General features: G+C 35.8%; 5 protein-coding genes and 1 non-coding gene across 6 annotated transcripts; 2 read left to right on the top strand and 4 right to left on the bottom strand.

Moving 5' to 3' along the window:
• Positions 1-494: 494 nt before the first annotated feature.
• TRNAS-GCU (transfer RNA serine (anticodon GCU)) lies at positions 495-576 on the top strand. Its single transcript has one exon. It is a non-coding gene; the product is annotated as a tRNA-Ser (tRNA).
• Positions 577-12,031: 11,455 nt separating this feature from the next.
• On the top strand, positions 12,032-12,848 carry LOC137584852 (huntingtin-interacting protein K). Its single transcript, XM_068300433.1, has 3 exons — positions 12,032-12,303; positions 12,399-12,506; positions 12,568-12,848. Exons 1-3 carry the CDS (start codon positions 12,124-12,126, stop codon positions 12,667-12,669), a joined length of 390 nt encoding a protein of 129 aa, XP_068156534.1. The 5' UTR covers positions 12,032-12,123; the 3' UTR covers positions 12,670-12,848.
• A 523-nt stretch (positions 12,849-13,371) lies between these two features.
• On the bottom strand, positions 13,372-16,375 carry LOC137585490 (dnaJ homolog subfamily B member 12). Its single transcript, XM_068301284.1, has 6 exons — positions 15,929-16,375; positions 15,699-15,870; positions 15,118-15,532; positions 14,839-14,951; positions 14,608-14,771; positions 13,372-14,540 (listed from the first exon to the last, which is right to left on the bottom strand). The coding sequence occupies exons 1-6, from the start codon at positions 16,059-16,061 to the stop codon at positions 14,428-14,430; spliced, it is 1,110 nt and encodes a 369-aa protein (XP_068157385.1). The 5' UTR covers positions 16,062-16,375; the 3' UTR covers positions 13,372-14,427.
• Positions 16,376-17,382: 1,007 nt separating this feature from the next.
• On the bottom strand, positions 17,383-22,413 carry LOC137583777 (uncharacterized). Its single transcript, XM_068298896.1, has 9 exons — positions 21,868-22,413; positions 21,656-21,808; positions 21,164-21,597; positions 20,862-21,110; positions 20,628-20,797; positions 18,930-19,507; positions 18,726-18,878; positions 17,993-18,423; positions 17,383-17,927 (listed from the first exon to the last, which is right to left on the bottom strand). The coding sequence occupies exons 1-9, from the start codon at positions 22,395-22,397 to the stop codon at positions 17,515-17,517; spliced, it is 3,111 nt and encodes a 1,036-aa protein (XP_068154997.1). The 5' UTR covers positions 22,398-22,413; the 3' UTR covers positions 17,383-17,514.
• A 728-nt stretch (positions 22,414-23,141) lies between these two features.
• LOC137583966 (probable cytochrome P450 6d5) lies at positions 23,142-25,170 on the bottom strand. Its single transcript, XM_068299172.1, has 5 exons — positions 24,588-25,170; positions 24,376-24,528; positions 23,884-24,317; positions 23,582-23,830; positions 23,142-23,522 (listed from the first exon to the last, which is right to left on the bottom strand). The coding sequence occupies exons 1-5, from the start codon at positions 25,115-25,117 to the stop codon at positions 23,350-23,352; spliced, it is 1,539 nt and encodes a 512-aa protein (XP_068155273.1). The 5' UTR covers positions 25,118-25,170; the 3' UTR covers positions 23,142-23,349.
• An 85-nt stretch (positions 25,171-25,255) lies between these two features.
• Positions 25,256-26,768, bottom strand: LOC137583967 (probable cytochrome P450 6d5). The gene is made up of 5 exons (XM_068299173.1): positions 26,715-26,768; positions 26,153-26,582; positions 25,845-26,093; positions 25,578-25,788; positions 25,256-25,504 (listed from the first exon to the last, which is right to left on the bottom strand). Exons 2-4 carry the CDS (start codon positions 26,367-26,369, stop codon positions 25,625-25,627), a joined length of 630 nt encoding a protein of 209 aa, XP_068155274.1. The 5' UTR covers positions 26,370-26,582; positions 26,715-26,768; the 3' UTR covers positions 25,256-25,504; positions 25,578-25,624.
• Positions 26,769-27,179: the final 411 nt, after the last annotated feature.

The raw sequence follows: 27,179 nt of genomic DNA, 5'->3' as shown, positions 1-27,179 counted from the left end.
AATTTATAACATATTCATTTGAATAAGATAAGATGTACATACCGAAACTTAAACTTATTTTTAGGATTTTCTTGTGTGTAGATTATGTTTAAATTTGTTTTTCTTTTCCTTTCATCAATCTTCTTTCATTCCAAACAAATTGCTTGAAGAAAGTTTGACAAATGGCATGATGGCATCGACTATGAAATACCCTGCAAAAAATAAAGAACTTGATGTGCAAAGATTAGAAACTAGGTACCAATTTGATTCTTGGTCTAAGATGTAAAGCTGATCACGAAAATATATAGTCAGAAATATATTCCCCTACAATTTTGCTAGTATCTCATGTTTTTTTCTTACCCATTTCTATTTAAAGAGTATAGTTAATAAGATAAGAAATTTCCATTCATAACCATGATTATACAACTTCTAAGTTCTTTGATCTACTCTCTTGAAAATGGGTTTATTGCTTTGTATGATGATAACAAGGGTTTCAGGTCAGGTGAGGAGATAGTGACGAGGTGGCCGAGAGGTTAAGGCGTTGGACTGCTAATCCAATGTGCTCTGCACGCGTGGGTTCGAATCCCATCCTCGTCGAAAGTGTCCTTTCCTATTTTTTTTTTTTATAAATTATATATGTAGATTAGAAATTCTCTCACATGAAGAAAGAAGGACAGAGGTCTGGAACGAGTCAACAGTTTATTGTATACCCTTTTAATTAACCTTTATTAGATATAGAATAGATGACAAAGTCGATGATACCCTACTATTAACAGGCTGATCTATGGATCAACAAACTTAGAGCTTCTCGTTTTCCATATGACTTTAAATTTGCCATGTAAATGATGCTGCCTTTGAGAATTCTCAGACTCATAATTGCATAGTTTAGGGAACAAAGTTCCCCTCCATTTAACAGCCCTAGATCCGCCACTGGACTTTTAGTATTATAAAAACGAACATTAGAATGTGATTATCACTATTCCCTTCAGAATTATAATTACTATTTAGATATATCAAACAAAAAATAAATAATTATTGAGGGAAATGAAGCGAGGCATCTAGACTAGACTATATAATGGAATCTAATTCCAAAACTATGTTTTAGTTTCAATCAAATCTTAACGTGATGAATCGAATCATAGTAATTGTCGGTATTTTAGCCATTGTAGTAAATTTAAATATTGATTCGAATGTAAGTGACAAGTGAACAAATTTGTGCCCATTTATAACCGATTCCATCTGCAGGACGCTGTTGTCTTTAAACTGACAAATTTTGTATGCGAAAGCTACAATCAGTCGTGGGTTGTGATCCATACCTGCCGCTTAAAGGTAATGAAACGCAATCAGATTGGCGCCTATTTCAATGCAACAATTCTACATCCGGCCAATGTTATATCAGTCAACGGTCAAATATACAAAAAAGCCAATGGCTATAAACCTTGGGTGGTAAGCACAAAGGTAGATGCCTGCCGGTTCGTGAACAATCATAATTATAATCCAGTTGCTAAAGTTCTTGGATCTTTATTTTTGGACTTCACAAATTTGAATCACAGTTGTCCATATAATGTAAGTTTTTTAATGTAGAGGAATTTTTACAAATTATTTTGATATATTTTAAATTCACAGGGATCACAAATAATGAGTGGTTTCTATCTAAGACCAGAAGTACTGACCCTTCCAATGCCCACTGGTGATTATAAATTAGCCCTCAGCTGGTATTTTCATAAGAAATTGCAAGCTGAAACAAATATGAGTTTTGACTATATTGAGAATTTAATTGATCAGTAAATCGAAAAGCATAATGGTGTTAATATAAATACTTATCATATAAAAGTTAAATGCCAATCAATTATAAACCAAATTTCATGTTTTTCAAAACATTTATGAGTTGGAAATATCCTATATCGATGAATATATCAACTGACGAATTGACGGCTCAATAAACTTGACATTTTTGACTTTTCTTATCTCTTTATTTCTTTTAACACTTACAACACCAAATTATAAGTATAAGGGAGACTTCATTTGTTAGTTTTTCTTGGTAATTTTCAGAAATACTTAAGTACTTACTTATACTATACTTGATTTTTGTAAAAAAGGTAAATTTTGAATCGATATCTCTTTTTTTAAATAATAAATACTCTTTTTTTAAACAGAAATACTTAAGTACTTACTTATACTATACTTGATTTTTGTAAAAAAAGGTAAATTTTGAATCGATATCTCTTTTTTTTCGAATGGAAAGCCCGCCATACATAGACATATCAATATTTTGGTGACTTTATTTATGTTGGCCATAAAGACAAGAGGCAAAGTCTTGATGAAAGTGCCTGTAAGGCGAGCTAAGAAAATGGCAAATAGTTTTCTCTCTCTCCATCTCTCTTGCTTCGTCTCCTTTCAATTTTACTAGCCAAATGTTCCCACAATCTTTGCCCGCATTCAAAGAAATCCAGAAAGTGGGTGGGTGGCGAAATGGAAATTTGTGCAAAAATTTCAGCCAAATGAAATGAATTGGATTGAATTGAAATTGTAGGCGATAAAAATAAATCTTTGCAAGTGCGCAACGCGGCGCCATCAACAGCTGACGTTGTGTGGTGGATAAAGGGATGAGAGGAAAGGACTTTGGAAAGGATGATGAAGAATGTTGTGGAGGATTGAGAATGATGAAATTGAAAAGCTGCAATGCCTTAGAAGTATAAAGAAGAAAGAAAAAGAAAAAAAAAAACAGAGAATAAGTTTCAGTAACAGGGAAAGAAGTATGACTACTATATGCGCCATAAGTCATACAATTTGCGTTATCCTTGGCGTCAACTCAACACCAGGACGCATCGACTCGAAGTCGAGTCAAGTCAAGTCAAGGCACTTCAATATGCAAATGCTTGCTGCTCAATTGAGCTTGTCTTTCGGTTTTTATGCCTCCCCCCGCTTGAAAGCTGAAAGTTCTTTAAAACCAAGACAAAAATATTTCAGCACAAAATCTTCTTAAATATCTTAAGGATATATCTAGTGTGTGTATGTGTGTGCGTGTGTGTGGGTAGTTCCTCATGGCCATCAAATTTGATGCTTTTTCTATTGCTGGCCATTCGGACTGACTTCATAAAATGAAAATACAAACTTTACGATAGGAAGAAACACAAATTTTTGTTCTTCTTTTCTTTGGCCAGAAAACTATAAATGTTTGTTGTTGGTTCTAGAGTTCTTTTTTTTTCGTTTTTTGGTTTAGTTTCTTGGCTTTCTTTTGAGCTGTAAAAATTTTCCCAAAGTGTTGCTTTGACGATGATGATGATTTGTTTAAGAAAATTATGAGTTTTCCCCTCGAATTGAATGTGTGTTATATATATATAAGTTTGGATTATATATATGTATTATGGAAAACAAATTGACATTAAACGAGTTGTGGTTAATAAGTTTCTTGTGGCCAAATCTATTTCAAATTAATATTCTTAGCCACATTTTGAAATTTGTTAATAAATTGCTAATTTTTGTCTATGAGTTGCCAAATTCGAGTGAAAATGAACTAGACCATTGGCACATTTTTATTTGGGAGCATGGAAAGAGGGCATAACCCTGTTAGAAGTAACCCTCAATGACTTTAACGGACTACCCCACATATGAGCATGGTCACTTGGACATACAGAACTGTTGGATTCCTCGTGGGGGGTCAGTTGGGCAACCAACTGTGTCTATCCTCCAAAAGAAAAAGAAAGAGGGAGAAAGAGAGAGAGAGAGAGAGAGAGGGGGGGAGAGAGAGAGCAAGCTGATTGAATAATCGCATGCCATGCCAACAGTGGAACAAATCGTCTCTAATAGACTGATTAATATACAAGATTTTCAGCTTGGCTCAAGTCAAGCGAACGAGCTGACCTTCTCCTCCAACTCCGATTACCCTCTCCCTCTCTCCCACTATAGCTCCATCTTGCTCTATGTCTGGCCACATGTAACACGATTCGTGTGGATTAAATGTGCTTAAATTGATTGATTGTTAAAATGATGTATAGTCATTAGATGGTCTTTTGTGTGTGTGTGTGTGTGTGTTCTTTTTTTGTTGTACGAGTTTTTGTTTCTTACTTTGCTATTTGTGTGTTCATTCTCGTTACTCGTGTGGCTTCTTGCCGTCGTACGTACCTGTCTCTTCCCTTTTGTTTGGGCCAAGTTGAGTTTCGTCTGAGAGCCGCCGCACTTTTAATTAGTAACACTCAGGCGAACAATTAATTTTTTGGCAGCAAACTTTTTTCAAACAATTTGCCAAACAAAAATTTGCGTTTGATTACGGAGATGGAAACGTGATTGGAAATCAGGTGAGTTATAGGAAAACCTGCAATAGAAACTACCTTATAACATCAGGGTCTGTGGTAGAATTTTCTTTATTTCCAGAGTTGTCTATTAACAATTGCCAAACTAGAGTCCTTTATTTGGAAATATGTCCTAGTCTTACAGATAAAAGTATGTCATGAGCTGGACAAGATTGACGCCGTCTTATAAGCAAAGTGTGAATCATTTCAAGCAGGACAATATCTAGAGATATGTATATGCAGATTATTCCTAGATTTTGAATCTTACTGTATTCTGTATCCCTATTAAGTTCAAATAGTTTAGTTATTTTTTGACTAAAAGTTAAGAAATAAACTAAACTCACGTTATTCCTTTTGTTACCCATCGCTAGTTTTAAGTAATTTCCTTCGATTTTTTCTTTTATTCTTTTCTGTGTAGCACATCAAATTGATTGAGCGCATCGCAGAAACAAGTTTTCATTTCGTTTTTTTGAATGCCTAACAACCCCTTCACAAAAAAAAAAATATAAATATATATATAAAATTATAAATAAAATGATATATTAACGGATATCCGCATGTGTTCATTGATTTACTCTTTCTTCCATATCTTAAAATATACTCTACTCAAAAGGGTTAGATACAATTTACTAAAGAGCTGGAGATGTAAAGTTGCTATTGCCATTTAAAGGAAACATTTTTGGGGGAGTTTCATTTTAAATTGGGCTCAAGCTAAGAATAAATTATAACTAAATATGTAAGTCAACATATCAAGACCTTCTAAAACATTGAAAACTGACATTTCATCTACTTTTAATATCAAGAATGAAAGATTTGACGCATTGGAAAAGTGTATTAGGACACAAGGAGCATCCACAATGTGTATCCTTAGAGAAACCTCATTAAATCCTCCAGGAATGTTTGTTATTTCTTCAAGAATTTCCCAGGAAATTGTATGTGAAAGGGAAATATTAACTAATTTAGGAGTTTGAGACTAAGTTCTCTTAGAGATCATTCAACAATAAAGCCAATCAGAAGGATTAGCAGGATCTGAATGATCAAAACGTTATAGTATGAACACGTTAAAAAAAATAAAATAAAGTAAGATACCTGATCAAATATTCTCTCTCTTACCCAAGGGTATGCAAATTTCGACATTGCCTCTCTTTTATATTTTCCCTTCCATTCTTATTACTAGCAGGATACGCAGACAAAGGGCCAAATGTCTGAAATGTCATAGATGGGTGGATGGGTGGTTGGTTGGTCGTTTTGGGTGTACTTATGCAATGCTATTTATATTTTATTATCCTAAGCACCCACACTAGAAATAAGTAATAGTGATATGTATGGATTGTTGTTGTAGTTTCTTATTCCATCCTCTCTCGTTCACTCTTTCGGCAAGTTGGCTTTATTCGCAATTTCCCTATATAATACACCTTAAGTAATAGTCGTAGCAATGGCAAGCAACTGGGCAAAAGCGGATGCGTAGCTCGGTTATAAAAAAGAAATATTACACATTATGCCAAATTGTTGGAGACTGTCAGGCGACAATAATAACGTTTAAACTTAAATGTATGGCACAATGGCAGACAGTTTTTAGTGTGCTGCCGTCTCAATAAACTCTGCGAAAAAATATACGCATACGCATTCGGAAGGGTTATCGTTATCCTTATACACCAACTTCCCCAATGGTCTCTCACCCCTTTCCCCTTATTGATAAGGGCCAAACAAAACACCAAAAAGAAAAAAACCATGTGAAATGTTTATGCACTTTGTCTGGCAAGTTGTTTGCTGCTTATCTCCAAAGTGTTTTCCTTCTCTTGCATTCTCCTCTTGGGCAAAGTGCATATCGAGTTGATTTGAAATTGAAAAGTGCGTTTACCGTGGCTTTTATGCTGACAAAAAGTTTCAAGTGTCCAAAAAAAAGTTTAGAAAAAAAATAATGATGAGTTTGAATTAGAGAGGTTTTCAATACTAGCTAAGCGTTTTAGGTAAACTTGTTATTAAGTTGCCCATTAATTAAGCAGGTTTCAGATATTTAAACTTTAGAAAACACTTTTCAAATCGTTGTCAAATGAAGTTCCTAAAGAAAATAGATGTATTTGTTTGTTAAAGGCAACAAAATCTACCATGATATTCGATTCCAGGGATAATATAAACATGATTTCCATGTCCTGAAGATATGAACGTGTTGAAGCCCCGAACCACAATCATTCAAAATGCTTCGACACTAAAAAAGGAAGCATATATACCTGTTTTATAAATCTTTTTTATCACAGCAAAACATTTCATAACTTTTCAATATAAGTGCAACTATCTTTTGACTCTCGAGTTTACATTTAATAAATCCGTTTTTGAACTTCCATTGATAACTAAAGCAGGGCCAGATCTATCATGAAAGCCTGTGATTGGGACGAGTCCTGTTTAAATTTCCAAACACTTTCAAAAATCATGTTTGCTACTGAGTATTCTGAGTTATAATAGTTTTATGTTCAAGGGAGCTCCATCAATTCAAAGTCAAAACAAACACGAAATGCAAGAATTTCTATATCTATATAGCTCTTGTCTCTCTCAATAACCAACTCTATCTTAGTGACTTAATGGCTTTCCATTATAACTCAACCTCAGAAATTTGTTTTTTATTTGCATTGTAAACTATTTTAATCAAAGTTACTTAAAGGTTTTTCTTGGTGAGTAAACTTGACTCATCGCTTGCACTTGTAAGTTTTTCAAGAATTTCCCAAGAAATCTATTACGATGACTTAGTTTTCTAATACCAATTGCCAGCTGAGTTTTCAATATTTAGTCACTAAACTTTCCCATTTGCTGGCTGATTTCACTCAATAAAGAAAGCAGCAGAAATCCCCTCATTACTCCCATTTTATTTGTTATTGTCGTAGGCTAAAGATGAAATATGTTTGTATCGAGGACAAGCGATTTCCGTAGATTTTTATGGCCGTTTACCTTTGATTATTTCAATTTTATTGACGCTCAATTGTCTACCTTAAAAATTGAGTTATAATTTCCCCTTCCCTTATGTAAATGGAGAGAGGTTAACTGGCATTAGCCGCATAGTGTTAAGCTAACCAAGAGGGCAAATAAAAATTTATTACCTTGTCCCTTGCCCCAAAGCAGAATGTAAGAAATCAAAGTCACAAAATACTTAACCCAAAAAGGAATCAAAAATAAAACAGAGAAACAGGGGAAAGAGAAAAATAAGAGGTACATTGTATACGAAATTCTTAGGTTTCTTCCTGGGACACACACCAGCACACATACAGCTAACGACACTAATAAAATATTGAACAGGCTATCGATAAGGAAGCAAAAGGAGTTGCTCTTCCTTACCGCAAGCTCCTTGCATCTACTGTCCTTTCTTACAGTTTTTGGGCAATGTGAACGAACCTTTGGAACAGGCAGAAGGAGAAACGCTTACGTAGATGGCAAAGATGACGATTAAAACAAATTTCCACGACAACCTGGCGCCGTTTAGTCAACGGAAGGAAGCGAAATTGTTAAACGCAAAAGTTGCAAAATGCCAGGGATACGCTATAACCAAGAGTGGAATTGCGGCTCTGGAGTGGGGGATCGATGGCAGGGGGAGTTAGGTGATTTCAAACGGAAGATACACAGAGAGACAAACACACACACACACACTCAAGTGTTTGCACCTTCTCCTTGGCTTGTGTGTGTTGAGTTGTGTAGGGAACTTGGCAACTTGCAGACAAGTTTGAAATGAATGAGCATCGGCTTCCGTTCCATGCGTTTACACTGGCCAGTGTCCTGTTCCAGTGCTACGTCTGACTTTTTTTTCTTCTCCTGCCAAGCATGACAATGGCAAAAGGACCAATTCGAGTGGCGGCCACTTGCCAATTGCGATTATGGTTTATGTACACAGGCCAACACACACACACACTCACACACAGAGGCGCACGCTCCGATAAAGGTCGTCAATAGGTCGCCCTCAACACACACAAACACACACTCAATGTTATCCTTTGGCATCCTTTCTTCTTCTTCGCTTGCTTCAAGTTTTCGTTGGTCAGCAAAGGAGCAAGTTTCGTTTGGTATCAGTTACATTTACAACTTTTTTTTCTTGACCACTCGAGCAGTGCCTTCAATGGCTCAATTATTTTTGGACAATTTGCGAATCAAGTAAAGTTTTTTGCTTGTCCTCCCCACACACACACGAAAGTCACATAGACAAGGCCATCGCAGGACATGGTTAGTCACAGAGTGTTATTAACGTAATTGAGTTTACCATAGCCAATTATACATTTCATGGGCATGCACAAGAACTCCTATATACATACATATCGATTGTCCTTGAATTGAAAATTTGCACATGCAAATTTAATGTCCTTTTCATAGGCATGCAGATTGCTGTGTCTATGTGAGAGTGAGTGGTCATGTGCAACAGTTCTTGAAAATTGCATTTTCTTAATTTATTTGGTATGCAAATTTATTTATTGACTGCATTTCAACTGGTTTGGGGCGGAGGACATGTCCAACACACACAAACACACACACACACACACATTCATTGGCACACGTGCACCTTGCACTTGGGCTAACGAAGGGTTACGTTTTCTCGTTTGGCAATAGATTGTCATATTAGCATAAATCCTATTCACAAATCCTACGAATATCAAACATTCAGATATATTTAGAAATTCCTTTGCATTTAAATGTTTTACTCTATATAATCTTGATCTTAATATATGTAGGAATATATAGGAATTGGATCATCAAACATTTTTTTGTAAATTTAGTCTGTCTATAATTGGGAACAAAGATTGGTTGGATGACTAATCTTTATGTTCTCAAGTCTTTTAATAGGTGATTAATGCCCAAATAAACGGAACCTGAGGCTTAATACTGCGCGGTATTTATTATAGATAGTTTGTAATGCATAAATCCATGATATGAGCTGTTAAAAAACAATGACAATAAAGTCAAAAATGGTAAGTAAAAGGGTAAAATTCAAAGTTCTTTCAGTTGTACTTTTCTCAGCTTTTGTTGTAGTGCTTGATGGGGTGATATATCTGAGCAAGTGATGAAAATTGAATCACCAATTCCCAAAATATGCTTAAATATTTCAACGAATCTATAAAAAATGTGTTTTGTTCCTAGTCGAATACTTAGGGATGTCCTAACAATTTCGACTCTACGATGTTTCCTAGTTTGACTATGTCTCTCTTAGGTTTTGAACCCAATTGGAACAATTGTGGAAGTTTTGACAACCTGTTGGAATTTTCTTTTAGATAGGTTGAAAACATATAGATCAGAGTCATTCATAAGTAGTCGAACGTTCCATCAAGTTATCGAAAAATTGTATAAGGTAAGCTAAAATCATTTCTAATAGTCCTTTTTATTGAATGTTTGAGGTTTGAATACCCAAAACCAATTTGGATTCGATAAGGAAACAGGGGAAAAAGTAATTGAAATCGAGAGTCAGTCGAATAAGTACTAGAATTGGCTTTGTAAGAAAAGCTAAAGCAAAATCAATCAATTTCTATGATTATAACATTTCTTTCCTTAGCTGATTCTAAACACACAACTTATTCTACATCTGATAGGGAAAAATAATAAAAGTACTAAATTTAAAACTTAAATTAAATGTTAAAATCTTCTTAAATCAAAAGTGAGATTAATGTTTTAAACTTAAATTTAATATCAAATCTTTTAGATTTAAACATGTAATTTAAGTCCTTGTAGAAAATTGCAAAATGTCGCCAAAAATATGAAACCAACATAAATAAAATAACTTTAAATACAATGCAAGTCAAATTACATCAAGCAAACAAAGTTCCAATGCCACTCACACACACACACACACATACATACAATAATCCTTGCCTTCTTGTGAGCCTGAAATAAAAATTGTATTGCATAAATTTGGGAGCACACACGCATATGTACGTATACTTGGGCCACATAACTTGGCACAATAAGAGGCCAAAATTGCCAGCTTAATTTATGTTCCATGTTAATTAGGGCCATAATTTAATTTCGAATTTTCAACACTGAGCCAGAAGCAGCCAGAATAGCATATGGAGAAGGAAATAGCGACAAAAAACAGCACGGATATTGGAAATGGAAACGAAAAATCCGAGCCTGTTGCTTGCCACAGCGATAAACAAAGGTTGATTCCGCTTTTGATTTTTTTTTGCCCCATTTTCTTTTTTTTTTTTTTTGGCTCTGAATGTGGCTTGCATGCGAAATGAGTGTCGAAAAACGAAAAGAGATAGAAAAGTTTCAACCTCTTGCCAAAATAAAATCAAATTAAACTGCAATGCATATGTGCTGGAAACGCAAAGAAGTGGGGGAAGAGGGGGGTCAAGAGGAAGTTGTCGAAACCAAAAAAAAAAAAAGTGAGACTCTACACTTCTCCACCCAACGACAAATGATGTTGACCGCCCACGGTCATGATGCTAATTAATCTTGATTTTCAACATCCCCAGCCCAGAGGCAGGACAGGGCAGCCAGCCGTCTAAGGGGAATGGTTGTGCGGGGGCAAGTGAAAGGTCCTTGCGTCAAAGTGACAATTAAATTAATCATGTTGGCAAACGATTATGTCAACAGGACTCCCCTTATGTTATGCTTGGGAATGCGAGTCACTAGAAAATTTCTATCTATCTTATCTACTGGGTGTGTGTGTGTGTGTGCTTGGTAGGTACTAGTGCAAAAATCTCATTATACTTGACATAAAACTTATAATTAACATTTCGACCGCAACAGAATTTGCCAAAGAAGAGTGTCTGAACCATGGAAAAAAAGTTTATCCCACCAAAATGCAGCACACAAATCAAATATATACACTTGCTGAAACAAATTGAATGGTCTAACTTAAATGAAATTATAAATAAAGGTAGATCTTTAATTGATTAAGGCTACACATATAAGGCTCCAGAATCAAAATTATAATGTATATAATAAAATGCTTGAGAAAGGCAATTTAATATACAATTTTTTGGAATAACTCAAATACCTTTTATTAGAGTATATAAACAGAATCTCTAACCGCAAAGCATTTGTGAATTTTATGCCCGAGACATTTTTAATTAGTTTTGCGGTTGACATACATTTCAATGTGAAAATGCTTCTGGGTAAATTTTAAAGCATCGAAAATATTTAATTTTCCACTTAATCAAATTAGAAGTGATAACTTAACCAGGCAAATGCCGGCAGTTTTTTTGGCAGTAAAGGACACTCTTAAATCGTTTACCGAAGTCAAGTTTCTTTTTAAGAATTTCCCATCTATGTATTAATAATTTAATGGTAAATAACTCTTGTTAATCTGCACTTTAAATATTCTTTTTATATTGTTTCTTTTTAGCAGCAATAGATATTAGGTAGATATCCTAAATGGATAATACTCAATTAGAAACCTGGTTGAAGTACCAGACAGGACATGGGATGTAGTTGTCGCCTATGTTGTAGCTTTAAATTTGTATCCTATTCTAAATGCTAATACTAAATAACAATAATATTAATAATAAGTGTTGAAATGCTTCGAAAAGCCAAAGCTCCCGACGATACCTTACCAAATCGCACAGCCGCAGTAATTTCACTCCGCCAATTTGAATGTTCGATGTTGGCGCGCTTTTGTTTTAATTTCGCTTAGGCGAATCGGGTCAGCTGATGCAGCGAATTCACTCACAGTTCGGCGTTGGTACTACTGAGTCGAGGGCTACAGAGTCGTGAAAAACTATCGATTCGGCTTATTGGTATTGCCAGATCTGGCATCCATTGGATTCGACCGCGCAAGCGTTGCCAGCGCTTTCAAGAGTTGCCAGATCTGCGATTTAACTTTAATATTGACTGCACGAGGCAAAAATATTTAATAAAAATTTAACAAAATACAAATATCATGACGGAAACTGAGCCCGAGGTCGAAGTCAACGGCACTGCCACCGAAGCCGAAGAGGATCAGGAAGACCAGGACATAAAGCAGAAGAAGCTAACCCGTCACGACGGTGGAGCGGCGGACTTGGAGCGTGTGACAGACTACGCGGAGGAGAAGGAAATTTCGGCGGCGAATATATCGAGTGTAAGTGGTAGGAAGGGTTATTACCCTTCCACTATTGGTGTGGTGGTCTGTGTGAAGCTCTTAACACCAGTCGGAATTTTCTATTTCTCTTTTAGGCCGTGGAACAGTTTGGCAATCAGCGTCACAAAGAAAACGAACTGAGGGTGGCCAAAGAGAAGGAACTGCAAAAGGTCCAAGTAAAGAAGGAGGACATTGAACTGATTGTAAGTCAAAGTGAACAGAATCCGATATCGGTTGTAAATATGTATACCATGACTTTTGCAGATGAACGAACTGCTGGTCACCAAGGGCCAGGCCGAGAAGGTTCTGCGCGAACAAAGCGGCGATGTGGTAGCCGCCATTGAGTCAATAATCATGAGCGATTGACCACACAGGCAGCAGGAAGCGGGCCATCCCATTGATAAGCATTTGCACTTGTACTGGTTAAAAGTGCGCCGCCTGCCATTGTCGTCCTCGTCGTCGCGTGTTTCTTTCACTTAGCATAACACTGCTTTATTTTTACATTTATAAACTAGTAAAGAAAAAATCACAAAAACCCTAAAAAATCTTGACCTCAAAACTTTCACAAGGTGATGAGGCGCACATTCTCAGCTTTTAATTACAGTTCCTTTGATTATTCCCAAAGAAAAGCCTTTTTAAAGAGAAATATGTTTACCAGTGACTATAAATTATTAGATTTTTAGCATGATTCCAGTTAATATTCTCTTTGTTTAAAAAACATTTGGATATCTCCAACTGATATTCTATAACTTTAGCTCCTAGTTCTTCTATTAACTTACCTTAAACAACGTAACATCTATTTAATGGAACATTTGTAGAGCAAGTAATAAGCTAATGAGAATTTAAATACCTATTCATATATGTATATATCTGTCGTAGCAAGGTAACAAATCAATTATTAAATACTTCAAGAAGTTAACAAAATGAATTGAACAATTTCTGATTAGAATAGTGTCAGCCTTCAAAAGGGTTTCAGAATTCTGTACAGTTTCAACAATGATAATTAAAAAATTCAAAAACATTGCTCTTAAATGTATAGTTCTTTTGAAAATGAAACCAAAACGTTAATACGGATCAAACTAATATTTATTTAGAATACAATGCGTTGCCACAATATGTGTTGCTAACCGCCTTGAGTTAAAACTGTTTACAATTTTTACTAACAAGTTTTAGCCAATTTTTCAATGATTAAATATATCGCTTTTTTAGTTAGGTATACTCAGCCTACCGCATTAGTTGTTGATTTATAATATTTTTGGTTTTGGCAGTTGCGTTGCATATAGGCATGATCTTAGGATGTCTTTTAAAGAATGATCTCTAATAGCGATAAAAGGAATAAGGGAAATGTGTGATGAAATAATATTAAGGTTGTTGTTCTCAATACATAATTGATTCTCCGTGCAAAATTACTAATATTAAAGTAGATCCATTGTAGTTTCAAAAGTTTAGATGAAGATTAGGCACATATTTTCTCTATTCTGCTCAATTCAAAAATCTATGAGTAACTCCAGGAATCAATCAAATGTGAGAACGAATTATCTAATTGATATATAGCCTTGCAGATTGAACTTTAATACTTCAATTTTAAACAGTTTATTGAAAGAAGAATTCATAAAAAAAACCTTTAAACAAGCTGAATTCATTGTTCTTCTTAAATAGATCAGATTAAATAGTTCGTATAAGACCAGTCACAGCTTTTTTTTTTATAAATATTCATTTATATACTGACTTTCAAATTCAAATATACCCAAGGTAGAGACAATTATTGAAATAGGTAATGCTAACAGAGAACTTATTGCTAAAGCGTTTCAGATACATCATCTTAACTAATTTTGCATTCGCATAATTTGTACAATATTTTTTTTGGTATGCTGCCGCCTTAGCAACTGAATTGAATAATGACACAATCTGCAAGGATATATCTACAATTTTAGATGAGCCAAACAAAATTGTACTTTCGGCTTGACTATGACAGCAGAATAAATCGAAGCATGTAATTAACTAAAAACCACAAGAGATGTATATATAACAAACGATGAAAAAAAAAAAAATGGTAAAACAATTATCACGCTAAAGAATAACATGATATAAAGAGCGTGTTTGCAAAGACATATTTCACCAAAATTATGTTGATAAATACTTTTGCAGATTCTCACAAGACGGCGTATTAATATTTTGCGCCTTTCGATACAGATCACGGTCGCCAAAGGTCCGCGCCTTTGCCAGCATAGAATCACCTGCCACACAAATAAAGGAAATTCATGTTACTGATATATTAAATTACTCGTTGTTCGCTTGACTTACGATAATTTCGTTCCCGACTGCATGAATGCTTCAAATGATTAACAAAATCTTCTTCTACAGATTCCTCTAATCTCGCCACCGATCCTTGATATTCTGAATAGAAATTATCCTTGACATAATATGGTATCTTAAGTCCATTCGTCTCACGTTTCACAGAATATTTACTAAAGGAAAAGAGTAATTAATTAATACATTTTTGTCAAAATTCAGGCACTTATAAGTAAAACTTACTGTGAAGGTGTCAAACTATACATGGGATCAGATATAAAGAATGACGACATCATTGATAGACCAATAAGCAGCAGTATCGGCAGTAAGTTTATTAAAGCTGATGAGTTGTTGCCCTAGAAAATACAAATATACATCAGTTACTATCAGTTTTAAGTTTACAAATAGTAATATATGATCAAATTTAAATATATCAATGCTAGGAACATACATTTTATAGTTTATCTTTGACTTCTAATGATAATGTATTTTTTAATGTTCCTTAAAGACTTTAGTACTTACATCTCTTTCTTCGCGTGCCTGATGTCGACGTCTTTGCTGTCGCATATAGACGTTTTGCTGAGGGAATCCACCATTGAAGAACATATTGAATAGCTCCTCGGCACTGATATCGGCCTGGAAGCCACGCGAAAAGCCATATTCATTGTAGTATTGCCCATGACCATGATGATTGGCCGCACTATTATTGCCATGTCCGCTATGTGACTCATTTATGCCATATAGATCGTAATTTTTACGTTTCTCGGCATCAGTTAAAACACCAGCCGCATTACCCAAAGCCTTGAAGGCATCTACAGCACCAGGAGCTTTATTTTTATCCGGATGTAATTGCAAAGCCAATTTCTTGTAGGCCTTCTTAATCTCTGAATCTGTAGCAGTTTTACTCACACCCAAAACTTCATAGTAGTCCTTGCATCTAGAAGAGTAACAATATAGTTTTAGAAATTGGTTTTATCGTTAATATATTAAACTTATAAACACAAATTGGCTATCTCTGTATGAAAAACCATCTTTTTAAACAAATTAAGAATAATTTTTTTGTCCATCATTGAGAACACAATATGCATCCATTGGTTACATACTTTTTAATCTTTTTCACTGCCTCCAACTGATCAGTTGTATAGTCGGCGGCACTACTTCTTGAATCCGAATTTACACGTTTCCTTGGGCCTGTATTCTTTTCCTCATTCGTAGCCGTTGGTCGAGACTTGCCATTGGCCTGACTCGGTGTGCTCTTGATCTGAGACAAAAGTTCTGTAAAACCAAAATTTATTAATACCGATCGTAAGATGATTTTATGGATCTCTTTTACTCTTAGCATTCTCCGATGGATATAATTTCTCTGCTTTGATTAGGAATTTCTCAGCCTTGTCAGTTTTGCCCTCGGCAAGGGATTGCACGGCTAAATCAATGCACCGCTGTGCCTCATCCTTGTTGCCTTCCATTTGCGGTTTACTCAGATAACGTTTACGTGGTGTTCACGCCAGGTCGCACTTTGTCAATACACTTGCTTGTATGTGTGTGTGCGTAAATTTATGAAAATATAATATTTACACACAACTATTTATATCTTAGCCTGCTATTGTTGTTGTCCTAATTTTGCTTGATTATGGGATTGCCTGGATCCTCATATATATTTTTTATTGCACACTGTTGAGTTAATTTTGATCTTTACTATAATTTAATTGATTTTATTTCGTCCACTTTTTTCATCAGCCTAAAAGGTCAGCAGCGTTGCCACCATGTTAAAAACAATAAAAACCAGCACTAAGGTTACCACTATATTTTCACGCAAAATGGCAAAGTGGAAGGGTCACGCCATTCAATGACGTCAGAGATGTTTACGTAACGTAATTTTAAATATAACCAATTTAAATTTTCATTTATAACATTAATTCAAATTAGTTTAAAAACAAAGTTAGTCATGCATAATTGCATTCAACTGATCAGTCAGAGTTTATTGTTTCAAAAGACAAATTTAAAAGTTTATTTTGTCAAAGACATCGGAGGAACTGCAAAAGGCAACATACTGATATTTAAATGAAATAAATTGTTTCACAAAAAAATAGCCCTAATAAATACCGTAACAGCACTTATTAAAACGTTTATTGTGTTTTTGGTTTTCTGACGTCACGCCAAAAGAAAACCCTTCACCTCATTTACGTTATGGCGCTATACAGAGTTGCTATGCATACTGAGCAGCGTTGCCATATCACTGGGATGCGCCCACCTCTAATTTGCGTGTGTGTGTACGATTTTGTGCGATTGTATGTGTACGCGTGTGAGTAAGTGTAAGTGCCGCAGCATGGGTAGCGAACTCGCTGATTCTCGCTGATTCGCTTTAATTTCGTTGTATTTATCGAATATATCTCATAGAATTGGAGTTTCCAATCGTTAAATAATATCTCAATAGTGCTTGTCAAACGTGTGTACCAATCAAATTACTCAAGTGCAGTGCAATATTCACAATAATAACAACGCCGTCGCCGAGTGCAGTTTCCCCTACCCCTCACACACTCATACACTAACATACACAAACACACACACACATAAATACACAAAACCACATCTCGGCCTGGCCTGGAAAAAGTGAAAGAGGCAAATAAGGTTTTTTATCGGCCATATTGTTAGTGTTGTTGTTGATGTTATTATTGGTTTGGGACAAAAAAAAGAGCAACTCGACAAAGTGCCGCATGGACGAAACTTCTATAATTGCTGTTGCTACTTATGTAAAAAGAAAAGCAAAAGAAACAACAAAAGCAAAAGGAGAGTAAAAAGTATTTTACATACATTTAAAGGTGCGTATAAATGAATTTTACGTGTATGTCAGAGAGTGTGTGTGTGTGCGAGTGCATAATTCTTTGTGTTGTTCTCTTCTCCAATTTGAACAATTTTATTTTAAATCTTCTTTGATATACGCACGGGTACACCTCCCTCTGGCATCAGGGGTATACCATGCACACTAAACTCAATTTCACGTAGTTCGGAACGCCTTTCAATATCGAAAGTTGATAGAATCTTGGCCAGAGCAATCTTAACATTAAGTTTACCCAATCTGGCGGCTATACAGTGTCTAGGACCCTCACCAAAGGGCATATACGCATTTGGATTATATTTCTTATGCTCCTCCGTGTAACGTTCGGGCTGATAACTCAAAGGCTCTGGGAAGTTTTCCTCATCACGATGCATTCCAATTAATGAGATCACAATGGGTGTTCCCTTTTCGATAACCAATTTACTATTGGGTATGGGATAATCTTGAGTGCATATCCGATTGAGTAGCGGCAGAGCAGGATACTTGCGGGTAGTCTCTGAGGAAGGAGAACGGGCAATTAATAGAAAATTAAACTTTTATACATATTTTCAATTGTCCCACCCATTATGCATAATTCCAAATATTTCATATCCTGTATGGCATCATAGCTTAATTTTCCCTCATGCCTCCCCAAAGCACTTTTTACATCCTCTTGGGCCTTTGCCAGCAGGGAGGGATTCTGTGTTAGTTCATATAGTGTAAATGCCGCCGTTGAGGCAGAAGTTTCATAGCCGGCAACAAAAAAGAGGAATAATTGTCCAGCAATTAGATCAGTGGACATGGATTTCAAACTATTGGCAGCAGTTTCGGCTGACCAAATGCCATCATCAGTACTGATCTTTCCTGTATTGCGGAGTTGCAATAAAAGTTGCAAAAAATCTCGGCGTACAACATTATTTTTCTCCCTGTAATCCACAGTCCGATGAACTAGTTCACGCATACGCTCTTGACCCTCCTGTGTCCAACCAAGACGATTGAATAGCTTTTCCAATCTAAATGTAAGCCAGAATTAATTTGATCAGCATAGTATAAACTCGTTTAACAAGAAATCTCCTAGAAGGTGAACTGATTACTAGAATTTATTAGGATAGATAATTGCCACAACTATCTTAACATGCACTTTGTGTGTACTTTTTGGTCGTAAAAATGTTCATATTGGTCAGTCAATTTAATCAAAGTGCTGATTAGAACAATTTTTGAAGACAAATTCAATTCTTATCAGTATGCCTTTTTTTTTACTTTTACGATAACTAATTTACTATTGCGTTTTACTTAAATTTTATTTTTTACGTACCCGGGGTATAGAAATCCTGTCGTTCCTCGCAATATATCCTTAGCTGTGGGTCTATTGACCATTTTACTAATTGTGGCAAACTCATTTTTCGGATCTGCAAAGCTATCCACATCTAGTCCAAAAATTGTTGAGGCTATGATGTCGATGGCATAACTAATGGAAAACTGAAGTCATATAATATCTAGATTGGTAAATATAACTTACGTAGCCATTAGAGATTTCATTTCAATCTCTAAAGGCGCTCCACCACTTTCATTAGCCAAACGTTCATTTAAATGTGCTATCATCTTGTCACCAATGGCTTCAGCTGTGCCAAACATAGCCTTCAATTTGCCCGAGGTGAATGAGGGCGTTAATTTGGTGCGCATTGTTTTCCAACTGCTGCCTTCCATTTGAAATAGACCCGCCGACATGGGATCATTCTTTTCATCCACATAAATGCCACGGTCATGAAAGCTCGGGAAATCCTTAACCAACATATCGTGCACCAGTTGAGGATCACGCACTAATAAAGCTGGACGTAAGGATAAATACATTCCGACCACTGGTTCCTTGCTGGCAACATACAAATCATAGATGGCCATGCCAAATGAACGTTTTCCTCGTCGTACAGAGTCGAGGACACCGAAGGGAATGTGAACTGCGGACGATGGGAATCCCTTACGTTCCCAAAAGCTAAATGTCCACTTGAGATATACATAAACCAGGCCAATTGCCACAATCAGCAAGGGAAACCAAGCCATTTTGTTTATGATCCGTTCGCTTCGAGTATTGAATTTAAACTAAAAAGTAATTTGCCATGTATGAACTCACTACGTATCTCTCGCAGGTTAAATAATAAACAAAAAAAACTGAATCCACCAGATAACAACAAATACTGTTAAAAAATGCCACCTCTTTGTATTGCCAAGTTCAAAACAAATTCTCTGTTACCTTGCAAAAACAATGATAAGAATTCTAATCTACATCTTATAGAACTTAGTATTTTAATACTTGAATTTCGTTATTAGCAGTCGTCAACTTTCTTACGGGACTCTTGGAAAGGTAATCCGCCTTCTGGCATTAAAAAAGCTCCATAAATGGTAAAATTAATTTCACGTTTCTCAAGTTATTGTAGACAGAGCATTTTATCCATGAACATTAGTTGTAGTCAGTAGCCAGGAAAATGTTGTTCTTACTCCCCTTGTTGATGGTTAAATAGCTGACAGGTACCTGTTGTGAGTATTGGCAGGGCAGTATTCTTGCGAGCGGTTTCTATTTATATAACTATATTAAAAATTCCTTGACTAGTCAAGCCAAATGATTGTATGGCCCTAGCCACTGCATTGAAAGACCCAAATTGTGACTAACTAGAAACTAATATGAAGTCAAACAAGAAGTCCAACAGCTAAATGCTGCCGTAATTTATAAACATTTTACTTAAACGAATTTTATAATAATGACTTTATAATTATCTAAGGCTGAAATAAAGTAAGTTAATCGATCTTCAATACGACTCTAATATCAAGCAGGCGTTTTAAATATATATATATGTACATATGTATATATTTTTAACAACAAATAATAATTTGGTTATAAATTGGAACTCTCCTAGATCTGTCTATCTAGATCCTCACTAGTTTTAATTGAATTGAAGGGTATTTTCAAGCCGACTATTTCTTTTTCTATTACAAACACATTTTAGCATTCGATTTTGTATAATCATACTATATTTTTATCTACTTGTTTGCTTATCTTCGTGGGGAGTTTGTAAAGTCGCATACTTCAACAATTATTAAATAATACAAGCACAAAAAATACATTTAACTTATAATTTAATGGGATAGGTTAAATGACTGGCAATTTCAAATCAAACTTTAAATATAGTTTGCTTTGTTTTAAGATAAGATATTGGTTTTGTTATAAGAATTTAACTTTCTGCGACAATTTGACGGGAACTCCACCCTTAGCCATAAGGGGAACCCCGTGATTTGAAAATTCAATTTCACGCTTCTCCGGAAGCGTTTCAACGTTGTAGTTCATGAGAATTTTAACCAATGCAATTTTGGCATTCACCTTTCCCATTCGGGCAGCTATGTAGTTTGAAAGGGAAAATGAATAAATAAAAATCGTTAAACTTAAAATATAACAACTTACCAATACATTGTCGAGGTCCTTCGCCGAAAGGCATATAAGCAGCTGGATTGTGGTTCATATGCTCCTCGGTAAAACGTTCGGGAAAGTATCTTAGAGGATCTGGAAAGTATTCCTCATCGCGATGTAAACCAATCAATGAAATGATAATGGGTGTGCCTTGTTTAATAATCAATTGGCTTCCGGGTACTACATAATCCTTTGTACACTCGCGATTAAGCAGAGGGAGAGCGGGATATTTACGAGCGGTTTCTGTAAAAGGTTTTCTTCAGATAATTCAATCCATCATTATCCAAATGACCTACCTTTGAGACAGAGTTCCAGATATTGCATATCCTGTATGGCATCATAGCTCAATTTTCCATCATGCTTCTCAAGCGTGCTTTGTATATTCTCCTGAGCCTTGGCTAAAACGTCAGGGTTTTGGGCCATCTCGTAGAGAGTAAAAGCTGCCGTTGATGCAGTGGTCTCATAGCCGGCTACGAAGAACAGGAATAGTTGTCCAGCGATAAGATCATTTGTAAGCGTTTTAAGGTAGTTAGATTGATTCTTTTCGGCCGTCCACATGTTGTCGTCACTACTGATTGATCCCGTGTTGCGTAATTGTAGGAGCAACTGCAGCATATCACGCCTAGTCACATTGTTTTGTTCTCTGAAAGCGATAGTTCGGTTCACTAGTTCCCTCATGTCTTCTAGAGATTCTTGTTTCCAACCAATCGCCACGAAAAACTCTTCCAATCTGTTTTAAACGTTTTAGTTATAGCTTTATTAAATCTTTCCTGGCATATTATACTCACTTAGGATATAAAAATGATGAAGTTCCTCGAATAATGTCTTTAAAAATTGGCCTATTTACGGTTTTGCTTATGGAATAGAATTCATTCTTTGGTTCTGCAAAACTGTCCACATCTAGGCCGAAAATCGTTGATCCTATTATATCAATGGCATAGCTAATATGTGATACATAAGTATATTATATTATAATGTGTATTTTATAAGTAATACTCACGTGGACATTAACTTCTTGATATCGATTTCCATGGGGCCGTCTCGAGGAAGATTGGCATTTAAATGAGCTACCAATTTATCTCCCACGGCTTCGGAAGTGGAAAACATTGCTTTCAACTTTCCCGAGGTAAAGGAGGGACTTAATTTATTCCGCATTGTCTTCCAATCAATACCTTTCAAAGCGAAGAGACCCGCTGACATGGGATCCTTCTTTTCATCCACATAAACTCCACGATCGTGAAAACTAGCGAAGTCCTTGACCAATATATCATGAGCCAATTGGGCATCACGTATTAATAAAGCGGGTCGTAGACTGAGATAAATTCCTACCAAAGGATTCTTGTTGGACAGATACATGTCATAGATAGCCATGCCGAACGATCTTTTCCCACGACATACCGCATCCAAGGCTCCAAAGGGTATGCTAGTGCCAGTTGAAGGAAATCCTTCACGTTCCCAGTAGCTAAATGTCCATTTCAGATAGACATAGAGCAAACTAAATGCCGCAATCAACAATAATACGAAAATCATTTTCACTTGCTCGGTAAACTCCGAATGATCGATTTAAACTAAAAAGCACTAGTCTTCGGGTGGTTTCATTTATAGATCTTTCATGGCATTGAATGTATTTCATTTTGGTTTCCATTTTGTGGCTTTAAGCATTTAATTTTGTTATGAAATGGAGATTTTTAACCTAATCATTCTGACTAGGCAATGCAAAAGTAAAGTATAAATATATTGAAATCACTTCACAATATACTTGCTCTATTTGAACGTTATCACTGTAAGCATGATTTTATAATTTTTAAACTGATCATTGCGACAAGTCAATATGAAGTCATTCCCTTACATTCTAGAGGTCATCAGGGGTATGATTATTACGACAGAACAAACATCACATTTGAACGTATTAATTAACGGAAGTAGAGATATTTAATCGATTCCAACATTGTTTGCATTCACTTTATTCTACTCTCTATTTTAGACTCATTTTAAGGCAAAATAAATGCTATTTAATTCATGTCTATTTTGATTTGGTATTAGCGTTGAGTTATATTTTCAGATTTGAGAATAAATTTCTCGATATACTTTCTACCATCGATTAAGAAAATAAAATATGTCTACAAAATTTTTAAAAAACTCGTAACAATCTAATTTATTTCTTGACACAAAAAAATAATTGTTATTTGCAAAAAATTTGAATTTTTTAGAATATGAGAGAAAATTTATTGCAAAACAGGGTATCGCCAAGTCAATTACTATTCAATTGTTAAATGATTTCACCATAAACCTTCTTTATTACCATAGACTTTGCTACTTATCTCTTATCGACCTAATGGGACGATTGAGGGTCGAACGCTTTCAAACATTTTTTAATAATACAAAAATGAATTTAACTTATTATTTATTGGGATAGGTAAGACAACTAAAAATTTTAGATTTAATTTTGAATATTTTTTGGTTTGTTTAATAGATAAGATTTCTAGGCGTAGCTAGCTTTCTGCGACAATTTGACGGGAACTCCACCTTTAGCCATGAGGGGAACACCGTGATTTGAAAATTCAATTTCACGCTTCTCCGGAAGCGTTTCAACGTTGTAGTTCATGAGAATTTTAACCAATGCAATTTTGGCATTCACCTTTCCCATTCGGGCAGCTAGTTTGAAAGGGAAAATGAATTAATAAAAGTCGTAAAACTTAAAATATAAAACTTACCAATACATTGTCGAGGTCCTTCGCCGAAAGGCATATAGGCAGCTGGATTGTGGTTCATATGCTCCTCGGTAAAACGTTCGGGAAAGTATCTTAGAGGATCTGGAAAGTATTCCTCATCGCGATGTAAACCAATCAATGAAATGATAATGGGTGTGCCTTGTTTAATAATCAGTTGGCTTCCGGGTACTTCATAATCCTTTGTACATTCGCGATTAAGCAGAGGGAGAGCGGGATATTTACGAGCGGTTTCTGTAAAAGGTTTTCTTCAGATAATTCAATCCATCATTATCCAAATGACCTACCTTTGAGACAGAGTTCCAGATATTGCATATCCTGTATGGCATCATAGCTCAATTTTCCATCATGCTTCTCAAGCGTGCTTTGTATATTCTCCTGAGCCTTGGCTAAAACGTCAGGGTTTTGGGCCATCTCGTAGAGAGTAAAAGCTGCCGTTGATGCAGTGGTCTCATAGCCGGCTACGAAGAACAGGAATAGTTGTCCAGCGATAAGATCATTTGTAAGCGTTTTAAGGTAGTTAGATTGATTCTTTTCGGCCGTCCACATGTTGTCGTCACTACTGATTGATCCCGTGTTGCGTAATTGTAGGAGCAACTGCAGCATATCACGCCTAGTCACATTGTTTTGTTCTCTGAAAGCGATAGTTCGGTTCACTAGTTCCCTCATGTCTTCTAGAGATTCTTGTTTCCAACCAATCGCCACGAAAAACTCTTCCAATCTGTTTTAAACGTTTTAGTTGTAGCTTTATTAAATCTTTCCTGGCATATTATACTCACTTAGGATATAAAAATGATGAAGTTCCTCGAATAATGTCTTTAAAAATTGGCCTATTTACGGTTTTGCTTATGGAATAGAATTCATTCTTTGGTTCTGCAAAACTGTCCACATCTAGGCCGAAAATCGTTGATCCTATTATATCAATGGCATAGCTAATATTGTGATACATAAGTATATTATATTATAATGTGTATTTTATAAGTATACTCACGTGGACATTAACTTCTTGATATCGATTTCCTTGGTGCCTTCTCCATGGAGCTTCGCATTTAAATGAGCTACCAATTTATCTCCCACGGCTTCGGAAGTGGAAAACATTGCTTTTAACTTTCCCGAGGTAAAGGAGGGACTTAATTTATGTCGCATTGTCTTCCAATCAATACCCTTTAAAGCGAAAAGACCCGCTGACATGGGATCCTTCTTTTCATCCACATAAACTCCACGATCGTGGAAACTAGCGAAGTCCTTGACCAACATATCATGAGCCAACTGGGCATCACGTACTAATAAAGCGGGTCGTAGACTGAGATAAATTCCTACCAAAGGATTTTTGTTGGACAGATACATGTCATAGATGGCCATTCCGAAGGACCTTTTACCACGACATACTGCATCCAAGGCTCCAAAGGGTATGCTAGTGCCAGTTGAAGGAAATCCTTCACGTTCCCAGTAGCTAAATGCCCATTTCAGATAGACATAGAGCAAACTAAATGCCGTTATCACGAGAAAAATAAAAATCATTTCAGTATTTACAGAACGAGTGCACACTTTGACTGCTAATTGTAAACTGAATTACGAAACGCAGACACAATTTGTAGTTGCTGCTGTCTGGCAAGCGATGCAATATTAGATTTACGATTATAACTATCTCTATGCTTTTTTTTTTTTTTTTTTTTAAGGTGCAGTCGACAAATATAATCGTTGTTTACCCTGTTTCACCTTGTTGAGAAAATAAAAGTGCCTACCTAACTCTGAAGTACCAATAGAAGAGAAGATATGTCGTCATTCCTTTCTATCTAATGCTGTCCTTTTATCTTTCAAGTGTTACCTGCTGTTGAGAATATACAAATGGTTACCTGTCTCTAAAGTCCTAATAGAAGATATACCTTTCTTCCTTCTTTCGTGGCACTGTAATAATTTTAAAAAATCATCTTAAAAACTTTAACTTTGGTCACTTTTAAGTTGAAAACTTTTTTGTTACTTGAGGTAGAGTATGAAGAAAGGTTTATAATTTAAAGTTTTCTCCAATTATTTTTTTCTGGACACTTTAACAGGCACACCGCCTTCAGTCATTAAAGTTACTCCATGGATAGTGAACTCGATTTCACGTTTCTCCTGACATGGCTCTAAGTTAAAAGTAGATAGAATTTTGGCCAAAGCAATTTTAACATTTACCTTGCCCATTCTGACACCTTTTTGAAAGCAGAGAAATTAGTTATATTCAAAAGAAAAATGTTCCATAACTTACCAATGCAATGCCTTGGACCTTCACCAAAGGGCATATAGGCAGTTGGATTGTAGTTACGATGCTCTTCAGTAAATCGTTCGGGTTCATAACTCATTGGATTTGGAAAATGTTGCTCATCACGATGTAGACCCATTAAAGAGATTACAATGGGAGTTCCTTTCTTAATGGTTAAACTGCTGTTAGGCAGCTGATAGTCCTTCGTACATTCACGATTGAGGATTGGCAGGGCAGGATACTTGCGAGCGGTCTCTATTAGAGGAGATCTATTAAGCCTGGCAGATTAAAAATGTGATTTTAGCTGGACTTACCCATAATGCATAGTTCCAGATACTTCATATCCTGTATGGCATCATAGCTCAATTTTCCACCATGTTTTGCCAGTGCATTTTTCACATCTTCTTTGGCCTTTGCCATAACTTTCGGATGCTGTGTTAGCTCATATAGGGTAAAGGCAGCCGTCGAAGCACTCGTTTCAAATCCCGCAATTAGGAAAAGAGTTAAATGACCCACCATATGGTTGGGCATCGCGAACCAACAGAGCTGGACGATGGGCCAGGTAAAGACCCACAACTGGTTCCTTGCCAGCCTTGTACATATCGTAGATGGCCAAGCCAAATGAACGTTTACCCCGAAAAACTGAGTTTAAAGCACCAAAAGGAATAGATTTTCCAACAGGGGGAAATCCCTTTCGATCCCAAAACTCAAATGTCCATTTCAAATAGAAAATAAGCAGACTAACTGCTGTAAGTATAAGCAAAATATACAACATTGCGAATTGTTTCTGTATACATCGACCTTCCAAGACAGACTAATTGTCGACTTGATATACATAGCCGCTTCTTATCAATATTTCTATTCTGTATTAGTTACCAATTGTAGCCGGAAAATTTCATCAGCAAATACTTTTTATTTCTATATCATTATGACCTCTATCATTGTAAATAATGTTTGAAATAATCAGCTTCACATAGAGGAAATTATCTTTAAAGTTTTCAGAAGCACTTGCAATAATAATAGAAGGTTTACAGGTTTTTCCCAGTTTAATAACTTGAGCGTGAGTAAAAGAACGCCTAAAGTGAAACAATCAAATGGTCAGCGACTAGACTGGACATTATGGACCGATTGGTTAAGTCTAAGTTTGATCGATTTTCTCTCTTGGGGAGAGAACTGATATTAGTTATAGCCAATCCTATTCATGGCGCTTACCTCACTCTCAATTACTTACACATTTCCGATACATATTTGTATTCAAACCAAATATACGTAGTATATAACTCAAATAAATACAGAACTTATACAACGCAATAACGTTATTATTGAGAGACTTATTGAGAG

The sequence above is a fragment of the Drosophila tropicalis genome, unplaced genomic scaffold, assembly GCF_018151085.1.
Source record: "Drosophila tropicalis isolate 14030-0801.00 unplaced genomic scaffold, ASM1815108v1 contig_878, whole genome shotgun sequence".
NCBI classification, from domain to species: domain Eukaryota; kingdom Metazoa; phylum Arthropoda; class Insecta; order Diptera; family Drosophilidae; genus Drosophila; species Drosophila tropicalis.
The sequence above is the reverse complement of the archived record's forward strand: the minus strand, read 5'-3'. Positions and strand labels throughout refer to the sequence as shown.